This window comes from Vipera berus (genome assembly GCF_964194415.1).
Source record: "Vipera berus genome assembly, chromosome: 1".
NCBI classification, from domain to species: Eukaryota; Metazoa; Chordata; class Lepidosauria; order Squamata; family Viperidae; genus Vipera; species Vipera berus.
Genome location: NC_138202.1, coordinates 279,182,385 through 279,203,731, shown reverse-complemented (window position 1 = coordinate 279,203,731; position 21,347 = coordinate 279,182,385). Strand labels below are relative to the sequence as shown.

The 21,347-nt window shown below is 38.2% G+C and overlaps 1 protein-coding gene across 1 annotated transcript in view; it reads right to left on the bottom strand.

Annotated features, from left to right (window-relative positions):
• Positions 1-1,321: 1,321 nt before the first annotated feature.
• IGF2R (insulin like growth factor 2 receptor) overlaps positions 1,322-21,347 on the bottom strand; it is a 100,632-nt gene continuing 80,606 nt past the window's right edge. The window contains exons 36-48 of the mRNA XM_081338775.1: positions 20,959-21,108; positions 19,308-19,469; positions 18,248-18,455; positions 17,064-17,210; positions 14,712-14,946; positions 13,668-13,804; positions 12,276-12,393; positions 11,224-11,370; positions 9,737-9,921; positions 7,476-7,662; positions 6,431-6,583; positions 5,565-5,634; positions 1,322-3,088 (exon numbers count right to left, since the gene is read on the bottom strand). Of these exons, the coding sequence (XP_081194901.1) occupies positions 2,672-3,088; positions 5,565-5,634; positions 6,431-6,583; positions 7,476-7,662; positions 9,737-9,921; positions 11,224-11,370; positions 12,276-12,393; positions 13,668-13,804; positions 14,712-14,946; positions 17,064-17,210; positions 18,248-18,455; positions 19,308-19,469; positions 20,959-21,108 (2,316 nt within the window). The 3' untranslated portion in view covers positions 1,322-2,671. The remainder of the gene's footprint in view (positions 3,089-5,564; positions 5,635-6,430; positions 6,584-7,475; positions 7,663-9,736; positions 9,922-11,223; positions 11,371-12,275; positions 12,394-13,667; positions 13,805-14,711; positions 14,947-17,063; positions 17,211-18,247; positions 18,456-19,307; positions 19,470-20,958; positions 21,109-21,347) is intronic.

The window sequence follows — 21,347 nt, the reverse complement described above, 5'->3', positions numbered from 1 at the left end:
TTGGGACACAGCAACACTCATAAATATGAATCAGTTGCCAAGCCTCCAGATTTTGATCATGTGATCATGATGATGCTGGAAAGGTCATAACTGTGACCTTTCCAGTGTCATTGTAATTTCGAACAGTCACTAAATCAACTGTTGTAAGTCAAGGACTACCTGTATCCTACATGCAAACCCACAGCCCTCCCAAAGAAATTTCTGGAAATCAGAATCCAGTACTGCATGGTCCAATTGACCAATCTGTAGTTCAGTGCATTGGCAAGTCAAGCTTGTGTGATTAAGTTTACAATTCAGTAGGTTGCACGAACACAGTTAGGCTGAGTAAACCTAAGATAATGCGGTGCAAGTGTAACATACTGTAGAAAAATAGGCATGATACAAATTAAAATGGGGATCAACTTGTCTTTCTTGAGGCTTCTATCTACTTAAGCACTGCTCAAGGGAAAAAAAAGCTTATTGTAATGCATGCTGTTATTAAAAAAACATCTCTGTATTAGACCTATGGTAACAACAGTACTTACGTTTAAAGGCAGCTTTGCAGTTTTAAATCTAAAAGTATAAGAGCCGTGGTGGCGCAGTGGTTAGAATGCAGTACTGCAGGCTACTTCTGCTGACTGCTGACTGCCAGCAGTTCGATTCTCACTGGCTCAAGGTTGACTCAGCCTTCCATTCTTCCAATGTCAGTAAAATGAGGACCCAGATTATTGGGGGACAATATGCTGCCTCTGTAAACCACTTAAGAGAGGGCTGTAAAGCACTGTGAAGCAGTTTATTAGTCTAAGGCAGGGGTGTCAAACTGCCAGACCGCAGGTCTGATGCATCACACGGAAGCCGCGCCCACCCCATTGCCAGCAATGAGAAAACCCTCCCAATACATTGCATGACATTACATGACGTCGCGGCTTTGACATGTCTGGTCTAAGGGCTACTGCTATAATGAATATTGCACGACAGTATGCAGACCTGCAAGTTTCTGTACTAGTTTCAGCAGCCCCTTATAATTTTAGTTCTGCCTTTGCATGACTATTTTCTAAGTTCTACCTTAGTGACCTTCATATAACTTGAGAAGTTCCAACATTTTACTAAAATTTTATGCTGACAACCTTCCGACATCTTTGCCATATCAGTATTTGACATGAGCCTTTTCGTATGATCTCTCTTTCACCCATTTTAACATCTTCATGGTTCACCATCGGTGTTTTGTAAGCTATTTAAATTCTGCATTAAGGACTTTGTAAAGGTTTGGCCCTTGCTTGTTTGAAAACCCAATATAATAGACATGTAAAGGCATGAAAAAAATGTACCCCACAGATTCTTACAGAAACATAATTTAGCTTTTATTTATTGAAATTCTTTAACACTTTGTTACATCAAATCCAGGTACCAAGTGGAAGCCAATCTTAAGTACTCCAACATGAACAAGACAAGGAATGAAGGAAGAGCCTCTGGTCAGCCTAAATACTGGTGCACAGTTCTTAGAAACTCATGTGTTATCCATGAGCCTCTTAAAAAGCACTAAGATGCTAAATACTGCAAGAACAACTTGTTCCACCTTTCCTTTATGGTTAATTGTTGCAGCATATAACAATGATCAAGGAATTCAGTGATGATATCCAAAGAGTTTTACCTTTCAAAGGAAATGCACCTAGTACCAAAACCTTAGTGTACCTCTGTTCTGCAAGCCTGTGACTTTAAAGCAGCGATAAAAATTTGCAGGGAAATAAAGCTGATACTATAGTTTGATTTGGAATTAGTTGGCAATTTCCCAAGAAGGAAAAAATTCATTTAAGCTTCTGATGAGACAGCATTCGAAAATGGTACATGTGTTTTTTCATCACAACAACAGTTGAAGAGAAAAAGCTACAAGCATTAATATCTAACCTGAAAGGGTCTTTGGGAAAGGGCATACTCTATTATTTTTTGCCCAGCTAATGTTGAAGGATAGCATTGGGTTGCTATACCAACACTTTTATAAACACTGATGAACATTATATGACTGGTACCAAAAAACAGACTTAACATGCATAGGACAGCCACTGCTCAAGGCTAAAGCTATAGGATTTATACCTTCCAGCTAAAACATTTTTCAAATCAAAACAAATTATTTTAATAGAATAAGATTACAGCAATCAAATATACAGGCGAATTCAAGATACAGACCAGCTCCAAGATGTACACCAAAGAAACCCAACCTAATGAGATGGATGAATCTACAGAAGAAAAAACCCTGCCTGCAGGAAGAACACATTGCCTAACTTTTTTTTTCCAGTGAACCTGAGTAGTGAGAGCAATAAATATAAAGAGTGTTAAAATGCAAGTCTCACAATGAAGCGGAAAGGACTTCATTTAGATTTGAGCCCATCATTGTAAAATACGATACAGTTTCTAAAACCTTCCCAAGGGATATGTGTGAGTGTTCTAGCTGAAAAGAATTACCTTTATTTCATTCACTGAATGCTAGAAACCCAGCCGCCACCAATCATTGTAAACAATTAGGACTGACCTTCCTATCCTTCCCTTGAAACAATCCCTTGCTAATGACATCTGCAACTCAAGTCTTCATTTTTGGTTGGAAGTGTTTTGCTGTCCCACCTTAATATATTTAATATATATATATATATATATATATATACACACATATGGAATTTTAATTAGGCACAATTGCAGGTTAAACGTTCAACAAGTCCTCATCGCTATCATCATGGTATGACGCAGTGTTCATGGAGTTCTTTAGATCTTCTTGACCAAAAACAGGGCTGGTTTTGCTATTCTTCCTTCCGTTAGGCAGAGCAGTTTTACCACTGCTTGAAAACTTATGAGCTTTGTTATGATAAGGCCTTCTAGTGCTGCTCAAGTCTCTTGAATCAACATCTCTGGCTGAATGAATCTTCACTTCTGGTATTGTCAATACTTCATCCTCACTGTCCATGTCATCCACCGGAAGGGACATGAGGGTATCTGACATGGCTGCCTTTCGTGATACGTGGCCATTTATGTGTGTTTCATTTCCGGAGCTGTGATTTGGTGCCGCTAATTCTTCCATGAGCCATTCTGTTTCATTCTCATTTACTTCTTCAGTATTTATCTGTTAAGTCCAAGGGCACACAAGTAGTGAATGGTATTAAAAAAGAAATTCATTCAGTTTACTGAAAACCAAGGTACACCTGAGTTTGGAGAACTATAGTTCAGCAAAATACGTTCAATTCTTTTACTAGAGAGAATCAGGAACAACAGGAAAACCTTTGCCTGAGGTCTTGAAAAGCATCTGCTGAGGTTATATGGATCCTTGAGCAAAGAACACAGTGCTTTATGGAGCACTTCAGTGGTGCTCAAAAATCTGTGAACCCCTCTGAATGTGAAAATATGACCTAAAACATGATGTATTCATCACACGTCATGAAACTAGATAAAGAAAGCCCAATTAAACAAGTGAGTTTTACTATACTTGCTCATGTATCTGTTGGAAGAAAATTATCCAAAACTACACATTTCTGTGTGAAAAAAGTATGTGAAGCTCTAGGAATATAGGTTCATTTGAAGGGGAAATCAGAGTGATGGCAATCAGATGTGAATGTGGGAAGTCTTTCCTTAAAGAACAGAATTCTGGGTATCCACTATCTAGGTCTAATCTATACAACATAGGTACATGGAAATATGTCATGGCTTGAACCGTGGACACTTCTGAAGTCCTCTGAAAAATGGTTGATTCTCACCAGGCTAGAAAAGATTACAACAAGGCTATTTCCAAAGGGTTTGGACTCCATCCATCCAGTAAGGCAGATTGTGTACAAATGGAGGCAACTCAACTCTATACTTACCTTCCCCAGGTGTGTTTGATCCACTAAGGTCACACCAAGAGTAAGGTGTGTAATACACTGGGAGCTCTCAAAGGATAATGTTTTAGAAACGGAGGATCTCTTTTTCATTGTTAAATGTCAGCGTTGTGAAACCATCATGAGGAGAACAAATGGAAGAATAATGGTGTGCAGGATTGCAAGGAGAAAGTCACTACTCTCCAAAAAGAATACTGCTGCCCATCTATACTTTGCAAAAGACCTGAAAGTTTTGGAAGAATGTTCTGTGGACGGATGAGACCAAAACAGATTTATTTTTTTTGCCTTGGAAGAAAAACATTCTGTTGGTGAAAGGCAAACACTGCATTCCACCTTAAGAACCTTGTCTCATCTGTGAAACATGGTGATGGCAATATCATGGTTTGGGCCTGCTTTGCTGCCTTTTGTCTAGGATGCCATTATTGATGGTACTATGAATTCTGAATTATTGTATGGCCAAAATGACAGGATATGTGTCCCAGAATTGAAACTTAAGAGAAAGTGGATCATGCAGTCATTACAACTGCTCAAAAACACACAAGTCATAAAACCAAAAAATGATTAAATAAAAAGAAAGTTAATGTATTGAAATGGCCAAGTCAAAGTCCAGACCTTAATCTAATAGAAATGTTGTGGAAGAACCTGAGAGAGCAGTTCATGCGAGCAAGCCCACTAACATTTCTGCATTAAAGCTATTCTGTATGAACGAATGGACTAAAATTCCTCAGGACTGATCAACAGCTATCAAAAATGTTTAGTTGCAGTTATTTCTACCCAAGGAAAGCATACCAGTTACTGAAAGCAAAGGTTCACATACTTTTGCCAAACACAAATAAATAGCTTTGAATCATTTCTCTCAATAAATAAAGAAGTATGTTTTCGGCTTATTTATTTAATTGGGTTTTCTTTATCTGGTTTTAGGATTTGTATGGAAAACAGATTGTGTTTTACATCAAATCTAGGCAGAAATAATGAAAATTCAAAAGGATTCCCAAAGTTTCACGCACCACATTATTTGATTAAATACTAGCAGCTTTGTTCCTACAGAAAAGAGTTTAGTTGTTTTCTACGGACAGGATGAGAAAGCTGTTGCCTTTGCTTGCTAAGTATATCTTCTAAGAACTTGGCATGGACACTGATAGGATGGCTTATGTTTATAGTTTAGAAATACCCTAGGGCAGGGGTAGGCAACCTCGGCTCTTTTATGACTCATGGACTTCAACTCCCAGAATTCCTGAGTCAGCATAGCTGACTCAGGAATTCTGGGAGTTGAAGTCCATGAGTCACAAAAGAGCCGAGGTTGCCTACCCATGCCCTAGGGGCCACCAGTTCCACAAAGTGATCTAGAGAAATAAACTGGAAGCTTCTACACCTCTGGCTGCTTCTCCATTTGGCACTTATTCCTTTGAAATGACACACAGCCACGCTTTCAATATTTTCCCCCAACTGTTCAAACATGAAGCTTTGAATGAATGGAAACACTTTTATATACAGTTCTTCCAAATACTGCATAGGAGAAAACTGAAAGCTATCAATAAATAATCCTTAGTGAACGTATGACAGATTTTATTTTTAGTTTGTAAAATTCATCCAGTTATTTATACTTCATGCTTATGTGTAATTAAGTACTGTAGCACTGCTTTTAAACAGGCTATAGCTCTGCACACAGTATAGTTATGACTACAATATAGAGCTATAAGCAGAATATTTGATGCACTTATAAAATACCTTAGTGTATTTGTAAGAAACATTTGATGATCTCCGACAGCAATTGACTATCTTCTGCTTCATAGATTCTCTATGAAATAAAAAATTAATGTTACACACTTTATATTCTGAGGTAACATCTACAAGTTTCCGTATCTTCTCAATAAAACAAGCTATTATCAAGTTGCAAATGAAACTGGAAAAAGAGGGATACCATTTTTTAAAAAATTGGGGGGGGGGGGAGAGAAGCAAGCACACAGGCTTTGAAGAGGACCCTGATAGCAAACTAGAGGCAGGAGGCAGTTTGGTTACAGTGGATGACAAAAGTGGGGAAAAGATGCTACTATAGCAAAGTTTTGAATTCAATAACAATCTCCAAAGATGTCTGTAAACATTAGCTCTTTCAAAAATACTTTTGCTTGATTAAAAAAAAAAGACGTGTGGACTCCTCTCAGAATATTGGCCAGTATTATTTGTTGTGTGCTGCTACTAGAACTACGTTGGTGCAGTAGTTATTGCAGGCTAATTCTGCTGACTGCTGATTGCCAGCAGTTCAGCAGTTTGAATCTCACCGGCCCAAGGTTGACTCAGCCTTCCATCTTTCTGAGGTCAGTAAAATGAGGACCCAGATTGTTGGGGGCAATAGGCTGGAATTTGTAAACCGCTTAGAGAGGGCTTTAAAGTACTGTGAAGCAGTATATAAGTCTAAGTGCTATTGGTATTGCTACTATCCTATAAGAATAGTAAAATGTTTAATGAAGAAACAGCTCTAGCACAGTTTTATGGGTGTTTGACATGTTGTTTTCAAGGACACTAAAACTTTTCCAAAATGTTGCATTGGGGAGGCATTGCAAAAGCAAACATCTGAGCATTCTTTTCGGTCCTACCTTCTTTCTTTTTTGTAAAGTAACAGGATCACAAGACAAGCTGTGAGAATCACAAGGAGTAAACTCAATAATGCTCCAACTGCTTGGCTTCTTCCTGAAAGGCCTTTAGGAAAATCTTCCACATAGTTTCCATCATTTGTTGTTTCAGAGCTTCTGCAAATGATTCAAGAAATGGGAGTTTGAATTCAGAAAATATCATCTGCTCTGCAAAAGGGGCCCTCCACGTATTACTTATTCTCTCTATTCTGTTGCAGACTAGAATGGCTTTCTCTGATCCTTGGAAAGGTTTGGTGCAGAGGAGACAAGTTAGCCTCATTCTGAGTACACATTTCTATTGCATTTCCTGGGCACCGTTCATAAATGACACTTGCAGACTTTTAGCTAATTAAATTCAATGATATCCACAAACTTTGCTAAATTACCCCTATTCTGAAACAAGCGGTGAAGGTTGTAGTTGGAAATAATTAACAACCATGTATTATAAGTCATTTAAAAAAATAATTATTTTAATCCTCCAATTTCAGAGCAGATTAATCAACTTCCAACCAAACAAGCAAAATTTCCCAGCACTGTTTCCCCCCCAATATAGCTATAGTCAGTTATCTATTCAATTCTCCAAGTCAACAAGGCTGCTAAGGTTATTGCTGTATACACAACTCTGAATGACAACTATTTGAATTCATGTTTTGTATGTTACATTCCACTTTATTCTTCATGGTCACATTTGGGTCAAATAACTGGAAAAGGCAACATCCATTAAATCAGGGGCGACAAACCCATCACGTGACATGTCGCGACATATCTTGACTTTTTCCCCATTGCCAGAGCTGGGGTGGGTACGGTTTTGGCATGCCACATCCATGAGAGAGGGAGAGGGAGAGGGAGAGGGAGAGGGAGAGGGAGAGGGAGGGAGGGAGGGAGAGGAGAGAGAGAGAGAGAGAGAGAGAGAGAGAGAGAGAGAGAGAGAGAGAGAGAGAGAGAGAGAGATATTTTCTGTAGGAGTAAGAATTAATCATTAAGAATTATTCTTATGAAATTTACTTACACCAACTGGCAAACTGCCGAGGTGTACCAGGTGAATAGGTACTGGCAGTCCATTGATTCATGAAGAAATTTTGGGATGCCTTCTTCAGCGTCTTTATCACAGTGGAAGACAATAGTTGAGGAGACAGATTTGTTGGTATCTCTGCCACATTTGGAGTCAGAGAAGAACACAAGATCCAAAACATCATCTGCAAAGGAAGAAAACATTAAAAAAAATCACAATCAATTGTTGGTTGTTACATTTTGTGGACATCTCAGAAGGCACATTCCTAGTTTCTTGGGCTGTTAAGGTGACAGAGAAGAAATGTACTTTCAGTCTTGTAGGTTACTAAAGATACTATAACTGGTCTACTCCCCATTGTGTGCCTGCTTATTCTCTTGTAAATCCTTCCTCTCCAATCTCTTTCTCTGCCAGAGGGAAGAAGGAGAGAAAAATGGGACAAAACACAGAAGAGATTGCCTATTAAATGATCATTTTTTTCAGAGGAGATTGCTTAAACAAGCAACTGGGGTGGGGGGGGAGGGGAGGAAACCCAATCAATTTCTGTAGGCAACTTTTCCTGCGCTTGACTATTATTTTTCGTCAACTCCCCCCTTGCATTTCTTTCTAAGTACATTCCCTATTATGTGCCTTACTCCCTTCTTCTCCACGTTCTCTGGTCTGCATGCAGGAGGGGAGAAAGATCAAGCACAGAACAAGGAATGCTAACTGTAAAGGCAATCACATCAAGGTTGTAAATGTGGGTATTAGTCACAAAATTATTTTTTTTCAGCGCCATCATAACCGGTCATTTAGCAGTTGCTAAGCAAGGACTACTTGTTCTTATTTATACAGAAAAGTTACTGCAGTTACTAAATTCCTACTTAGTAAATAATGTTATTCCTTCCGTTTCCTTCTCGCCTCTCACAGAGGTGAGCTGGGAAATTTGCACATTAAGTTTCCATTTGTGTAATGACTGGAAGGAAAAGAGGTCAGAACACAAAGGTTGATTTTTTTTCCCCTACCTTTGCTCTCTAGCTATCTAGTTTAGGAAAACAAAAAAAAGGGATCTCTATATATAAAAAATGATTTTCTTTTTCAACCATTCTCCTCTCAGAAACCAAGAGAAAATGGAGTGAGGGGAAAAAAAACTTTATATCCACCAACTTACTCTTCACCCTGCTTTTCTATTATTTAGTATTGTCTTTTCGGTTGTTCTTTTAACTTGGAAATGCAATAGAAAGGTGATAGAGGAGCACTAAGGGGGAAACATAACACACTCTCTCTCCCGCTTATACAAAAGTTACTGGGTAGATTTATGCCCAAATAATTCTAGCCACAAAACAGCTTCTGTAGACTAGTTGTTTTTTCCCCACCTCAATTGTATGTGATTGTTTCCTTTGGGATACACAAAGATTTTTTTTATTTTTTATTTTAATTCCATTTATATCCCGCCCTTCTCCGAAGACTCAGGGAGGCTTACAAGCTTAGCAGTAGCCTTCATTCTATGTATATGCCTGCTTATTAGGGCTTTCATACACCCCCCAAGCGGCATTATTACAAAGTCAGCTTAATTGCCCCCAACAATCTGGGTCCTCATTTTACCTACCTCGGAAGGATGGAAGGCTGAGTCAACCTTGAGCCTGGTGGGATGCGAACCTGCACTAATTGCAGGCAGCTGATGTTACTTAAGGAGGCATTAGCCCACTGCTCCACCAAGGCTCTGTCCTTCTGAACAGAATTGTTGGGAGGGGGAGAGGAGAATGGAAAAAAAAACATCTCCCAAAATCAGACTTTAGCCATAAAAACCTGGCTTTTAAAGAAACTCCGCCTAAAGGATTGGAGCAGCTGCCTTGGACTGTGTTTGAATGACCAGGTGTAGCCTTTTTTTGTTGTTGTTATAACTGAAGGGCAGCAAAAACGGTAAGAAGAAAATACACTGGGAAGACTGAGGATGGGCCTTTGGGTAAGATATCTGATTATTGGGACTTGGTTGCATTCTGGGACTGATACATCAGCAAGAAATGGGGGTGGGTGGCGATGGTGGTGGATAGACACAACAGGGCAAGTCTGGCCCTTCTTGCTCAGTAAAATCACTTTGGAATCTCTCTGAATTTCAATAGATGATTTAGAAGAAACTAGGAATAAACAAAACATTCTCGATTTCATTTTTAGTGAAGACTGGAACAGTTCAACGGAGCTTCCAATGCAATTTGTTTGGTTTGGATTTCTATTCTGCGCATAACTCAGGTTGTCATCATCACTAGCAAGTAATTACTTACCTTGAATATAATAATGAGCACTTTTTGATGACCCAACTCTACGAATACGTGTATCCGATATTTTAACCTGACAGATGTTTGCTCCCATGCATTCTGGATTCTTTGAAGCAGTGATAGCAGAAAGCTGAATCTCATAAATATATCTGTCACCGTTTGTTCTTAAATCTCCTGATGCATTGTATAATCTGGAACAAAAGAATTTAAAATAAAAATACATAATATACACACATATATAAAGTAAGGATACAGAAATAAGCAGAGCTAAGACAAAAAAACTTTACAACTAGCTAATTACTACTATTCTCTATTCAAAGGAATCTATTTTAATTCACCTAAAATTTCCAAGTTTAGATCCATCTAGCAAAGGACTTTTCTCACCCATTTCCAAGTAATCTATAATTCCTCAATTTTTCTTTTACCTAAATGCTAGTCCCCAACTTACAACCATTTGTTTAGTGACCATTCAAAGTTACAACAGCACTGAAAAAAGTGACTTATGGCTGTTTTTCACACTTACTGCCACAACCATTGCAACATCGCTAAGGTCATGTTATCAAAATTTGGATGCCTGGCAACTCTTATGACAGTTGAGCATCCCAGGGTCACACGATCACCTTTTGTGATCTGCTAACAAGCAGTCAATGGGGAAGGCAGATTAACCTGAAAGCAGTGCTATTAACTTAACAGCTGCAGTGGTTCCTTTAACAATTGGGGCAAAAAGTTTGTAAAATGGCACAAAACCCATTTAACCACAGTCTTGCATTGCAATGGAAATTTTCAGCTCAATTGTGGTCATACGTCGAGGACTACCTGTACCCATCTTCACTATTATGAAAACCATTCACATATCCTTCATTCTGGAACTAGATGTTACTTTTAATGATAGGGATAGAGATACATTTAAATGATAGGGATAAATTTTAAATTATATATTTATCATAGTTTTATAATATGTCTACAATAAGTACTTTCCTAAAGGTTGAAAAATCTACCACATATCTCTTGCATCAATCTACCACATATACATAAATTTGCTGCTGTGCCTGCCGGAGCAGAATTTACTTCCATTCCAGCAAATTAAGATGAATCTGTCTCTGTGAGAAAATGCAATTTGTTTTTCAATATACACACTTATCTAACTATGTAACAGTAGAATTATCTATTTAGCTGACATAAATAAGCCATACACATGCAAAATTAATCGCTTAAGAAATGTATTAACCAATACACCATATACCAAACTTTAATACTTAAACAACTCTTCTTATAAAGCTGTCAGCACCTCTATCCAGATTTAAAAGTTATTGCATCAATTAAAAAAATCCAGACTGATGGTTGTGACCTGAAACTTCACATTACTAGAAGTGGTAGATAGACATTTTGCTCAGTTTCAGATCATCTACTAGTTTTTCACTAAGCAATTGGCAACTAGAAGGCTGATTATTAAGAGTCTTCTCCTGGTCTAAGTATTAAAAAAAATAACTTACTTGTAATAAATATTACCCAAACTGAAATTCTTCCCTGTCTCTGGATTTATAACTGTGCCATTCTCTATCTTTACTTCTTGAGGTTTCACAGCACAAGCAGCCCGAGTTTCCCAGGTAATATAATAGGCACAGTTTTCTTCATCAATCCTAAGAGGAAGCATTTGGGAAATTAACTTACCAACAGAGGCAGAAACGGCATGAAAATAAAGACTAAGAGGTAGAGAAATGAAAGTAACTATATATTTTTACTATCACGTGGATGTGATGGTTGGATTTACACATTTCACTGAACTTAAATCAAGCATACATTATCCCAAGTTCCATTCTGGTCATTCTAGTTTTTAATTTAATGTTTTTTTGTGAACCTAGCCAATTTTGTTTATTCAATTCTTTTTCTGCTATGTAAATCAGCATGCAATTATGTAAAGAGTTTCAGTTTTAAAGAATTACTTCAACACTCCTCAATATACATAAGAGGCAAAGGTTTATAAATCACCCATTTAGAACAGATGGCTTTATTTAGTAATCCAATGTAAACCTTTAGAAAATTTGACCTTAAAATACGCATGCTGTCAAGAAAAGGGGGGGAACCCTCTCTCTTATTTTTTCCATATTAAGGAGGATATATAAGTGTGTTTGTGCACATGTAAAAGTTACATCAATCAGTTCAAAATCTGCAGCTGTCTTTCAGCAGATACAGCGATTCATACGCTAAAAATGGAAGAATTAGAACCAAAACTAGACTGGAATATAGATTCCATTTTCATTGGTACCTTTAGCATAAAAATATTTTATTTCTACTATTTAATTTGGTGATTAGTGTAGGTCATTCTTTCATGCCACATAGTGGTCTTTCTCAACATTTACTCATTCATCCATTTTATTGACTTCATTTGTATGGCCACATTGTGGTTCATTAGGAGTTCCTGAACACACTAAATTGAAGAAAGCTACCCTAAAGCCTGAATGATGCCATGTGCATAATATATACCTTGATAAAAGCTGAGGTGCCCTTTGTTATGCTATAAAAACCAAATCACCCATGTGCTTACCTGTTGAATCTTGGCAACCCAACAGTTTTTCCACATTTCAACTCTATGACTGTTGTTGCCTTTTTGTTCCTCTGAGGACATTCATGACCATTGGAGTAGCTGACAAGAACTTTGTCACCTGAAATAAAACACCAGGTTTTATTAAAAGCAAAATGAGATTATCTGAATCTAAAGCAATGCTGTGAAGCCCCAAATGAATTTAACTGGATGCTATTTTAATTAAATTTTAGTTAAAATTCATTTTTAATTAAATTTCTTTCTTTATGACTTGGCATTAGTAATATCTCCTCCATCAAAAATGATTGGGTATATCTTCAAAGGCTAATATTTTATAACTGGGATATATACATCTGTCCATATCTTGATTTCATAGATTGGTATCAATTTAATTTGCAAAATTAAAAATATTTTATTCCAACAACTGTTTGAATTATAAAGAATAGCTGACCCACTGAGCATCAGGAGATTTCTTTCTATTTCCACATCTACAGTCTCATACTAGTAGAACATCACTTTATTTAAGTGGAATTACATGGATGTAATGGATAACAGGTATCAGCATTAGGGTTTTTTCATGCATCCATATGCAAATGAGATCATGTAACCCTAATGAAATTAGAAAACAAAACTAAAACTAAGGATAACTCAAGAGTGGAATCCACTGTTGCAGATCAACACATATCTTGCAGCTGCCACCAATAGTCTTCCTGGCCTCGTTTTAAGTGCTGGTTATCACCATAAGACTATTTAAGGAGTGATCAGGTCACATTAGGGACCCCCCTTACCCACTCATCATCTACAAACATCTACAGCAGGAGTCTTCAAACTTGGCCCTTTTATGACTTGTGGACTTCAACTCCCAGAATTCCTCAGCCAGCGTGCCTGGCTGAGGAATTCTGGGAGTTGAAGTCCACAAGTCTCAGAATTTCTCAGCCAGTTTGAAGACCCCCTGAGTATCTGCTTAAGATCCTTTCCCTGAAAAGGATATGGACACAGACTAGAAAATAAACTCTCTCTATGGTTTTTTCCACTAGGTGAAACAGTCTGTCCCCAAAAAGTGTACTCAGCTCCATTCTGGCATCCTGAATGGCACTAAAAATCTTATCATTTTTTTACCGAACATTTGGCTCCTATCAAATGAACAATGGGACACGCTGACTTGGAAAACTAACAATTCTGCTTTTACTTATATATTATTTTTTTTAATAATGTAGGACCAACTTAATTGTTTTATCATGATTTTACGATATATCACCCGGATTTGTTTGCACAGGCAGTACAAAAGGGTGCAAGGCAAATAATAAATAAATCTGTTAACAAATCAAGGCTAGAATAGCAACTCTCACTTCCCCCTGCATAAAATAGCAGGGAACATGACACAGACAGACATACCTGTAACATTAAGTTTTTGCGTATGAACCAATCCCAGAACTTGGACAGCACCATTCTGATTTCGTCGGCAAACACTCGCCCTGTCAGGGCAGCCTGACGGTCCTTCGTGGACTTTCTGACAAAGGTTCATGTAGTAACTAAATCCAAGGAGAAAAAGAGAGTAATTTCAGCAGACCTCTTGTCAGTTTAATAATGATTTAAAACATCAATACTCTACCTTTCAAACAGTTTTTTTAAAGCAATCAATAGAGGACCTCAAGAAGAACCATCTTACATTCTTTTTAATTTCCAAGAACATGAAGCGGTACGTTATCTATCTAAGACAGGGGTGTCAAACTGCCGGCCCACGGGCTGGACGCATCATCCGGAAGCTGCACACACCCCATTGCCGGCAATGGCGAAAAAGCTCTGATACGTTGCGCGACATCACATGCATCATGAGCTTGACATGTCTTATCTAAGACAACCAGTTTATGTAAGGTAACTTGACTGAAAGAATTTTCCAAAAGTTCTTCTATATTAATCTTCAAAGATCTTTTTAGAATTTTGGCCATTTCTTAGGTCAGGGGTAGGCAACCTCGGCTGTTTTATGACTCATGGACTTCAACTCCCAGAATTCCTGAGCCAGCATAGCTGGCTCAGGAATTCTGGGAGTTGAAGTCCATGAGTCATAAAACAGCCGAGGTTGCCTACCCCTGTCTTAGGTGATAGTCAGTCTAAAACCAATATTCCAATGATTGTAGGTTATTCAACGGAGCAATGCTGACTGATCAAATATTTCTAGTAAAGATGTACCCCCTTTTATTTAGTAAGCACCCCTCATTTCCCTTTGATGTACACTTTCCCGTCAATCATTTCCCTGACTGAAAGCACAGGACTACAAAACTTGATTTAAGCACTGCCTAGTCTTAGTCACTTTCCTGAGACTTAGGCAATCGTGCCAGAATTGCAACATACACACTTGGAAGAATGATTAGCCACACACTAGCAATGAATAACAAACTGGTAAGTTCATTTTCCTTCAGAGTTCCAAAGCACACTCACGAGCTGCCCTTGTCTGCAAAGACCCATGAGCCAGTGAGGGAGGAAAGTATTCTCAAATCATAGGTTTTGTGCTTCTGAATAAACTTGCATTCCATTTTCCTTGGAGGACATACAAGTTGTGTCCTCCATTCAAATGTGACAGCGCAGCCAAGGGTCTCACTCAACAGCTGAGGACTTCCGTTATTAGCATTTTCATCACATTTAAAAATAATAGTAGATTCACGCTGTCCAGCTTCTGCAAGATACAAACAAAAGCTTATAAGCAGACTGTAAATCCATGGATTAAATTCTGTAGGAAAGTTGTTAATAAATAAACTTAGCCGTAATCTGTCTTTGCCTTCTAATGTTCATATGGTCCAGGTTGGTACAGTGGGTGTTATATTTGGACAAAACTATGTAAGTCTAGGCCTATCAGCTATCTTGAGTTAGCGATCAGAGCTGGAATTATTATGCTCCAATTCAAAGGAAATAAGGTCATCTATTACAATATGAAAAGGGACATAGTGAATTTGGGAAGCAGGGAGGTTTCAGAATGCAAAGCAATTTTGTATATTTCCTACAAAGTTCTCGTTTTAAAATATATCTAAAATAAGCTAAGTCTTATTGATTTCCAAGTATTCAAACATATTTGGAATCCCCAATCTTAAAACTACAAAGTTCTCGTTTTAAAATGTATCTAAAATAAGCTAAGTCTTATTGATTTCCAAGTATTCAAACATATTTGGAATCCCCAATCTTAAAACTACAAAGTTCTCGTTTTAAAATGTATCTAAAATAAGCTAAGTCTTATTGATTTCCAAGTATTCAAACATATTTGGAATCCCCAATCTTAAAACTACAAAGGTCTCGTTTTAAAATGTATCTAAAAAAGCTAAGTCTTATTGATTTCCAAGTATTCAAACATATTTGGAATCCCCAATCTTAAAACTACAAAGTTCTCGTTTTAAAATGTATCTAAAATAAGCTAAGCCTTATTGATTTCCAAGTATTCAAACATATTTGGAATCCCCAATCTTAAAATTCGGTCACATTTTATTCTTCAAGAAAACACGAAGGACTCTGATAGGGGGTTAGTTAACCTGCATGAGGCTTCTATTTTTCCTGGCCCCAGCCAGGAAACCCAATCATGGTCAAGGACTTTACAACTGTTTGAAGTTACAACAGACTCCAAGAAAGGTACTTATGACTCTGATGATACAGAGGTTCTGGCAGATCATGTGATGGCCCACTTAACAACCAGCACAACACAGACCATAATTCTGGGCTCAACTGCAGTCATAAATCAAGGTAATTCATCCACAGGCTGGGTTAATGGCCAGTTCTACCTGAATGACGCTCCCAATTATGGATAAACATATGCTATCCAAATACAGACATTGTGATATTTACTGTCCGTATTTACTCTAATTCATAGCAAGATTGATTTTATTTCTATTACGTAACAACACCTTATGTGCGGCAATACAAATGGCAGGTGATCCTCAACTTACAACCATTTGCTTAGTGACCACTTAGCGACAACGGCACTTCCTCGGCATTGAAAAAAGTGACTTATGACCATTTTTCACACTTATGACCATTGCAGCATCCCCATGGCTACGTGATCAAAATTTGGACCTTTGGCAACTGGCTACTATTTATGACGGTTGTAGTATCCTGGGGGAGTCACGTGACCGATCACCTTTTGCCACCTTCTGACAAGCAGTCAATGGGGAAGCCAGATTCACTTTACAACTGTGTTACTAATTTAACAACTGCAGCATTAACAACAATTTAATAACTGCAGATTCACTTAGCAAATGTGGCGAGAAGGGTTATAAAATGGGGCAAAACTCACCCCAAAAACTGTCTCAATTAGCAACAGAAAGGTTGGGCTCAGTTGTGATCGTCGGTCGAGAACTACCTGTATCCTGATTGGATTTTAAGAGCCTTGGTGGAGCAGTGGGCTAATGCCTCCTTAAGTAACACCAGCTGCCTGCAATTAGTGCAGGTTCGCATCCCACCAGGCTCAAGGTTGACTCAGCCTCCATCCTTCCGAGGTAGGTAAAATGAGGACCCAGATTGTTGGGGGCAATAAGCTGACTTTGTAATAATGCCACTTGGTGTGTGTGTGTGTGAAAGCCCTAATAAGCAGGCATATACATAGAATGAAGGCTACTGCTAAGCTTGTAAGCCGCCCTGAGTCTTCGGAGAAGGGCGGGATATAAATGGAATTAAAATAAAAATAAATAAATAAATAAAAAATTTCTTTTCAGCAGCTGTCATTTTATCTCAAAGCCACCAGATATCACTAGTTCAGCTATGCATCTTAACGCTTCATGCTGTGCAGCAGAGTTTGATTTCCTTGCTTACCATTTACACAGAATCCCCATTTTTGGTCTCTTCCCAAGTTATCAGTTGTGGCACACCATGGACGGTCTCGTTCATCCGCAGTGCACTTGTCGTAACTTTTCCCATTGTACTGGAAAGGGAAGACACAAAGCTCACCCTTTTCAGTTACTGTTAAGTAAAAGAAAAGCACAATGAAATATTTAACGAAATATAAACAGTGAAATGTAAATATTTCTTGACCCAAAACTTAGCACAGAAGTGGCTTGTCAGTGGCACTCAGAATTAAGAAAGGCCAAGTTCCAAATAACAATTTATGTAACTGCTGTTAGCCATCATTTTTCTATATAAAGTTTATTTTACAATGAACTGAGATGGTCCCAAAGATCATCACTCTCTGCCACTTTCAGCTGGAATGCTTCTGCATATGTCAGCTCTCCTCGCAAAACAACATCATACAAAGAGGAACAAGATTTAATAATAATTTAATAATTTAATTTGTATACCGCCCTTCTCCCGAAGGACTCAGGGCGGTGAACAGGGCAATACACAATAAAAAACAGAATACAAAAATTAAAAAGTGATTAAACCATTATGCCCGTAATAATTAATACATATTAAAATTAAAACTATTTATAAAAACCCAAGATGCAAGCCCAAAACAGCATTTTACAAGATAAAACGTCAAGATACATGTATTTATACATCCATGAAAGCACTTGTATTATGCATCTCTTCCTCCCTTTCACCTCTTATAATTAGATAGTCCAGAATGGTACATAGGTTAATGTAGGGGTCCCCAACCCCCGGTCTGTGGACCGGTACCGATCCGTGGCATGCCAGCAACTGATCTGCACAAACAAGCAAAGCTTCATCCGTGGGATGCAGGCAGCACACAAAACCACACCCCCTCTGGCCCATGGAAAAACCTCTCTCCACAGAACCGGTCCCTGGTGCCCAAAAGATTGGGGACCTCTGAGTTAATGTATATGATCACTCGACAAAGTACAATCTCAAAATCACTCAATGAAAACTATAGGGGTGAATTTAGCCCGAGTAGCCTTGAATGTTAACCTTCCTTAAATGAGATGAGTAAGTTAAAGAAATACGGTTACTTATCTTAAACCTAAAAGCTGATGAATCAAGATTCTAAGCATGCAATGGTGTAATTTTCAAAGTAATGGGCAAATTCCTTGCAAATCTCATACCTGGAGGACATTTATCACCACCCTTATACTGCAAGAAAACAGCTTCATCTTGATGCCTGTAGTCCAACTGTACTTCTTTTTTGTTGCCAAACGAGACAGCACTATTGCCAGAGATAAGACAAACTGCAGCATCTTTGCATTTTCCTTGAGGTATATCTGCCGCTTCTGAACACACCCCTAGATGGTAGCTCCTGCGTCCAGAAGGAACCTATTCGGACAGGCAAAAGTATACCATTAAAGATCTGCAAATGGAATCGGAGAAAATGCTAAATATTTTTAAAAGCTCAATATGGCCATGCCAAGGGCTTCACCAGATTATGCAAGACAAGATGGAGAGGGTCTCAGAATGGCTCTTCCAGAGGATGTTCACTTTAAGCAGCAGGTTCAGAGGTGTGCTTTGCTCGCTTTCCAAAACACCCCTGTAAATATGATGCTTGTAACATTTCCAACCGTTACCAGAATTTCATCTCGTACATTCATAGGTGAAAACGGTTCTAGGAATGCCTTTGATGGTATTTAGTCATCTATTGGTGATTAGTGCATCTATTATTATTTGCATAATTTTTTAGGCCCATGTCTTAACAGAAAAAGAAATCTTTGTACGATGAGCACGTTTTATTACATTTTATTGTAATGTGTACATCCCATTTTCCTAGAGAAACTCAAATTGGTTGTCCACGGGGGATTCTTGACATATTTTGGCCTGAACAATAATGACTAACTCAACATGAACTCCACGCGGCTGTTGGATTCCACTCCCAACACCTTAACCACTACTCTCAACGGCATATATTTTTGGAGAGGAAATATGAGAAATGCAGCTCAGTCCCTCGAGAGACGTTTTCATTGACAATATAATTTGATAGACATAAAATCTGCCACTGTGCTGCAATCCAATTCCCTTTTTACCTTATTCCAGAAAATGTGATTTGTGATGGTACTAAAAGCATATATTTTATCGCTAAGCTGTGATCATCTGGTCTGCAACAGACCAATTCCACTTTTTTCATGTCAGAACAGCATCAACGCTTCCCCTTACTAGCCACAGCAACACAATCACCTTATAGGGCTTCCCTGCAAGGCTTGACAGGTTGAAAGCATAGTGTAATTGTTCATCAATTACAGAGCAGCCCAAAACATTTTCTTCATCAGGGCACACCACTGGGGTACTCCATTCAAATATATATTCGCAGCCGGACTTTTCTATCATTCTGGGCTTCCCCTGTTACCAACAAACAAACAAGGGAATAAAATAGTTGAGAATCAGATGTCTCAGTAAGAAAGCTAAATGACTGAAAATTAAACACACACTGAAGTTAAATAAACCCATCTGTTTTTAATTATATTATCTTGGTTTTGCCTGCTGTGACTGAGGTTGATGACACTGGAAATAATCAAGCTTCAAAAATTTCTACAACAACAAATGAATAAGTTCATGTCCCAACTTCTGTTGCTTCATGCTGACTTTCTGGAGAGAACTGAGGTATGTGTTTGCAGATCACATGCTTATTATACAAACCTAAGACAATTAAAAAATAATAATTTGCTTGTATCAGAGAAGGGTTTGATATCAGGTTATGTGCACAACCCAAATATTCCCTTTCAGCCTTCAAAATTCATTCTTTTTCCACTTCTCCTCATTTAGTTAAAAAGTGGAATGAAGAAGTGCTTTGATAATTGGCAAAAGCAGAAAATTATACATTTCCCCCTCATCATGGATTCTGTTGCAAAATATTTCTATTTTACTAACCAGAAAATTGAAAACTTTTTTGATGGGTGAGATTATTTAATTTGCAGTTAAGGAACCTTGCACATTTATTAGCAATGTCATGCCTCTCTAACCATTCTACAAGGACACACCTGCATAATGTGTCTCCAAATCAAAGATGAGGTCAGCTAACTTTGGAATGTACTGATCCAACATGGAAAATAGTGTTTTCAATCTTCTCCCAACACAAGCTATGCTATCCCTTCAGTCCGAGTCCTTCAGTGGTAAATAATGATGCATGAGGGGAAGAGTCTGTCCAGCACCCATTGTTTGGTTTTGTCTGGTGTGGTCACCTATGGGTGGGTAGATGTTGTTCTCAAGAGTCTTCTTGTAGCAAGGGGGAATTTGAAAGGGAAGGATACGTAGTAACCTCTCCAAGTAGATACAAGTGATTTGTTGATTGAACAGGGGCTTCCAATTAAGAGAGACTCACCCCTCCACCTTTAACCCCACCTTAACCCTCCTTTATCTATGTGCCTAATCTACCCCATGGATCTGGCACCATAAGTGAGGCACAAGAAAGGTATGGACTTTCTGGTAAAGCAGGAGAAGAAAGCCCCCCCACACACACACACACACACCTCTACTCCATACATCAGTTTCCATAAACCTACTTTTCTAGTCATCTTTCAAAACACTCCACCTTCTATAGAGTCCTACTCTCATTCCAAGAGGAAAGCAATTGAAAAATGTCTACTCTGCCACTAGGAAACCCACCTTATTAACTTTCCTGGCAGCAGACAACATCATTCACCAGTCTCATTAATGAAGCAGAGTAGGAATTGGCTATGCAAACAGAGCAAATCTTTTGTCTCAAGTTTTCTGCCAACTCACAGACTGGACAAGGTTAAACCAGCTGTTTGGATGTCCCCTTTTTCAACCTTTTCTTAATTTGTAAACACTTGTAAGTTTTTGTCAACAAGCAAAATAAAACTATGATTACCAGATTCGTTCCTCTGTTGCAGTGAAACACAATAAGTGAAGAATAGTTGAGATTTTTATCTTCTGGACAAGGAGTGGTACTGTTGAAGGCAATATTAACTTCATTTGTTGCACTGTTGAGCTGAGGAGGTGCTGTGATTCGACCAATATCCTAATTAAATATAATATAAAATTAACCAGATTGACCCCAAAATGAAACTGAAGCTTCAGCATCCACTAGGAAATAATCGCTTCAATCTAGATACAAGTTATGATAATATATGTTACAGTAGGGGACAGAATGAATGAATTAGAAGAGGTCCATCCATTTTTATTGTAAACGTATTTCTCATATGATGAGAGATATGATTCCAATTACATTTTGTTCCAATGTACTCAAAATATTTACAT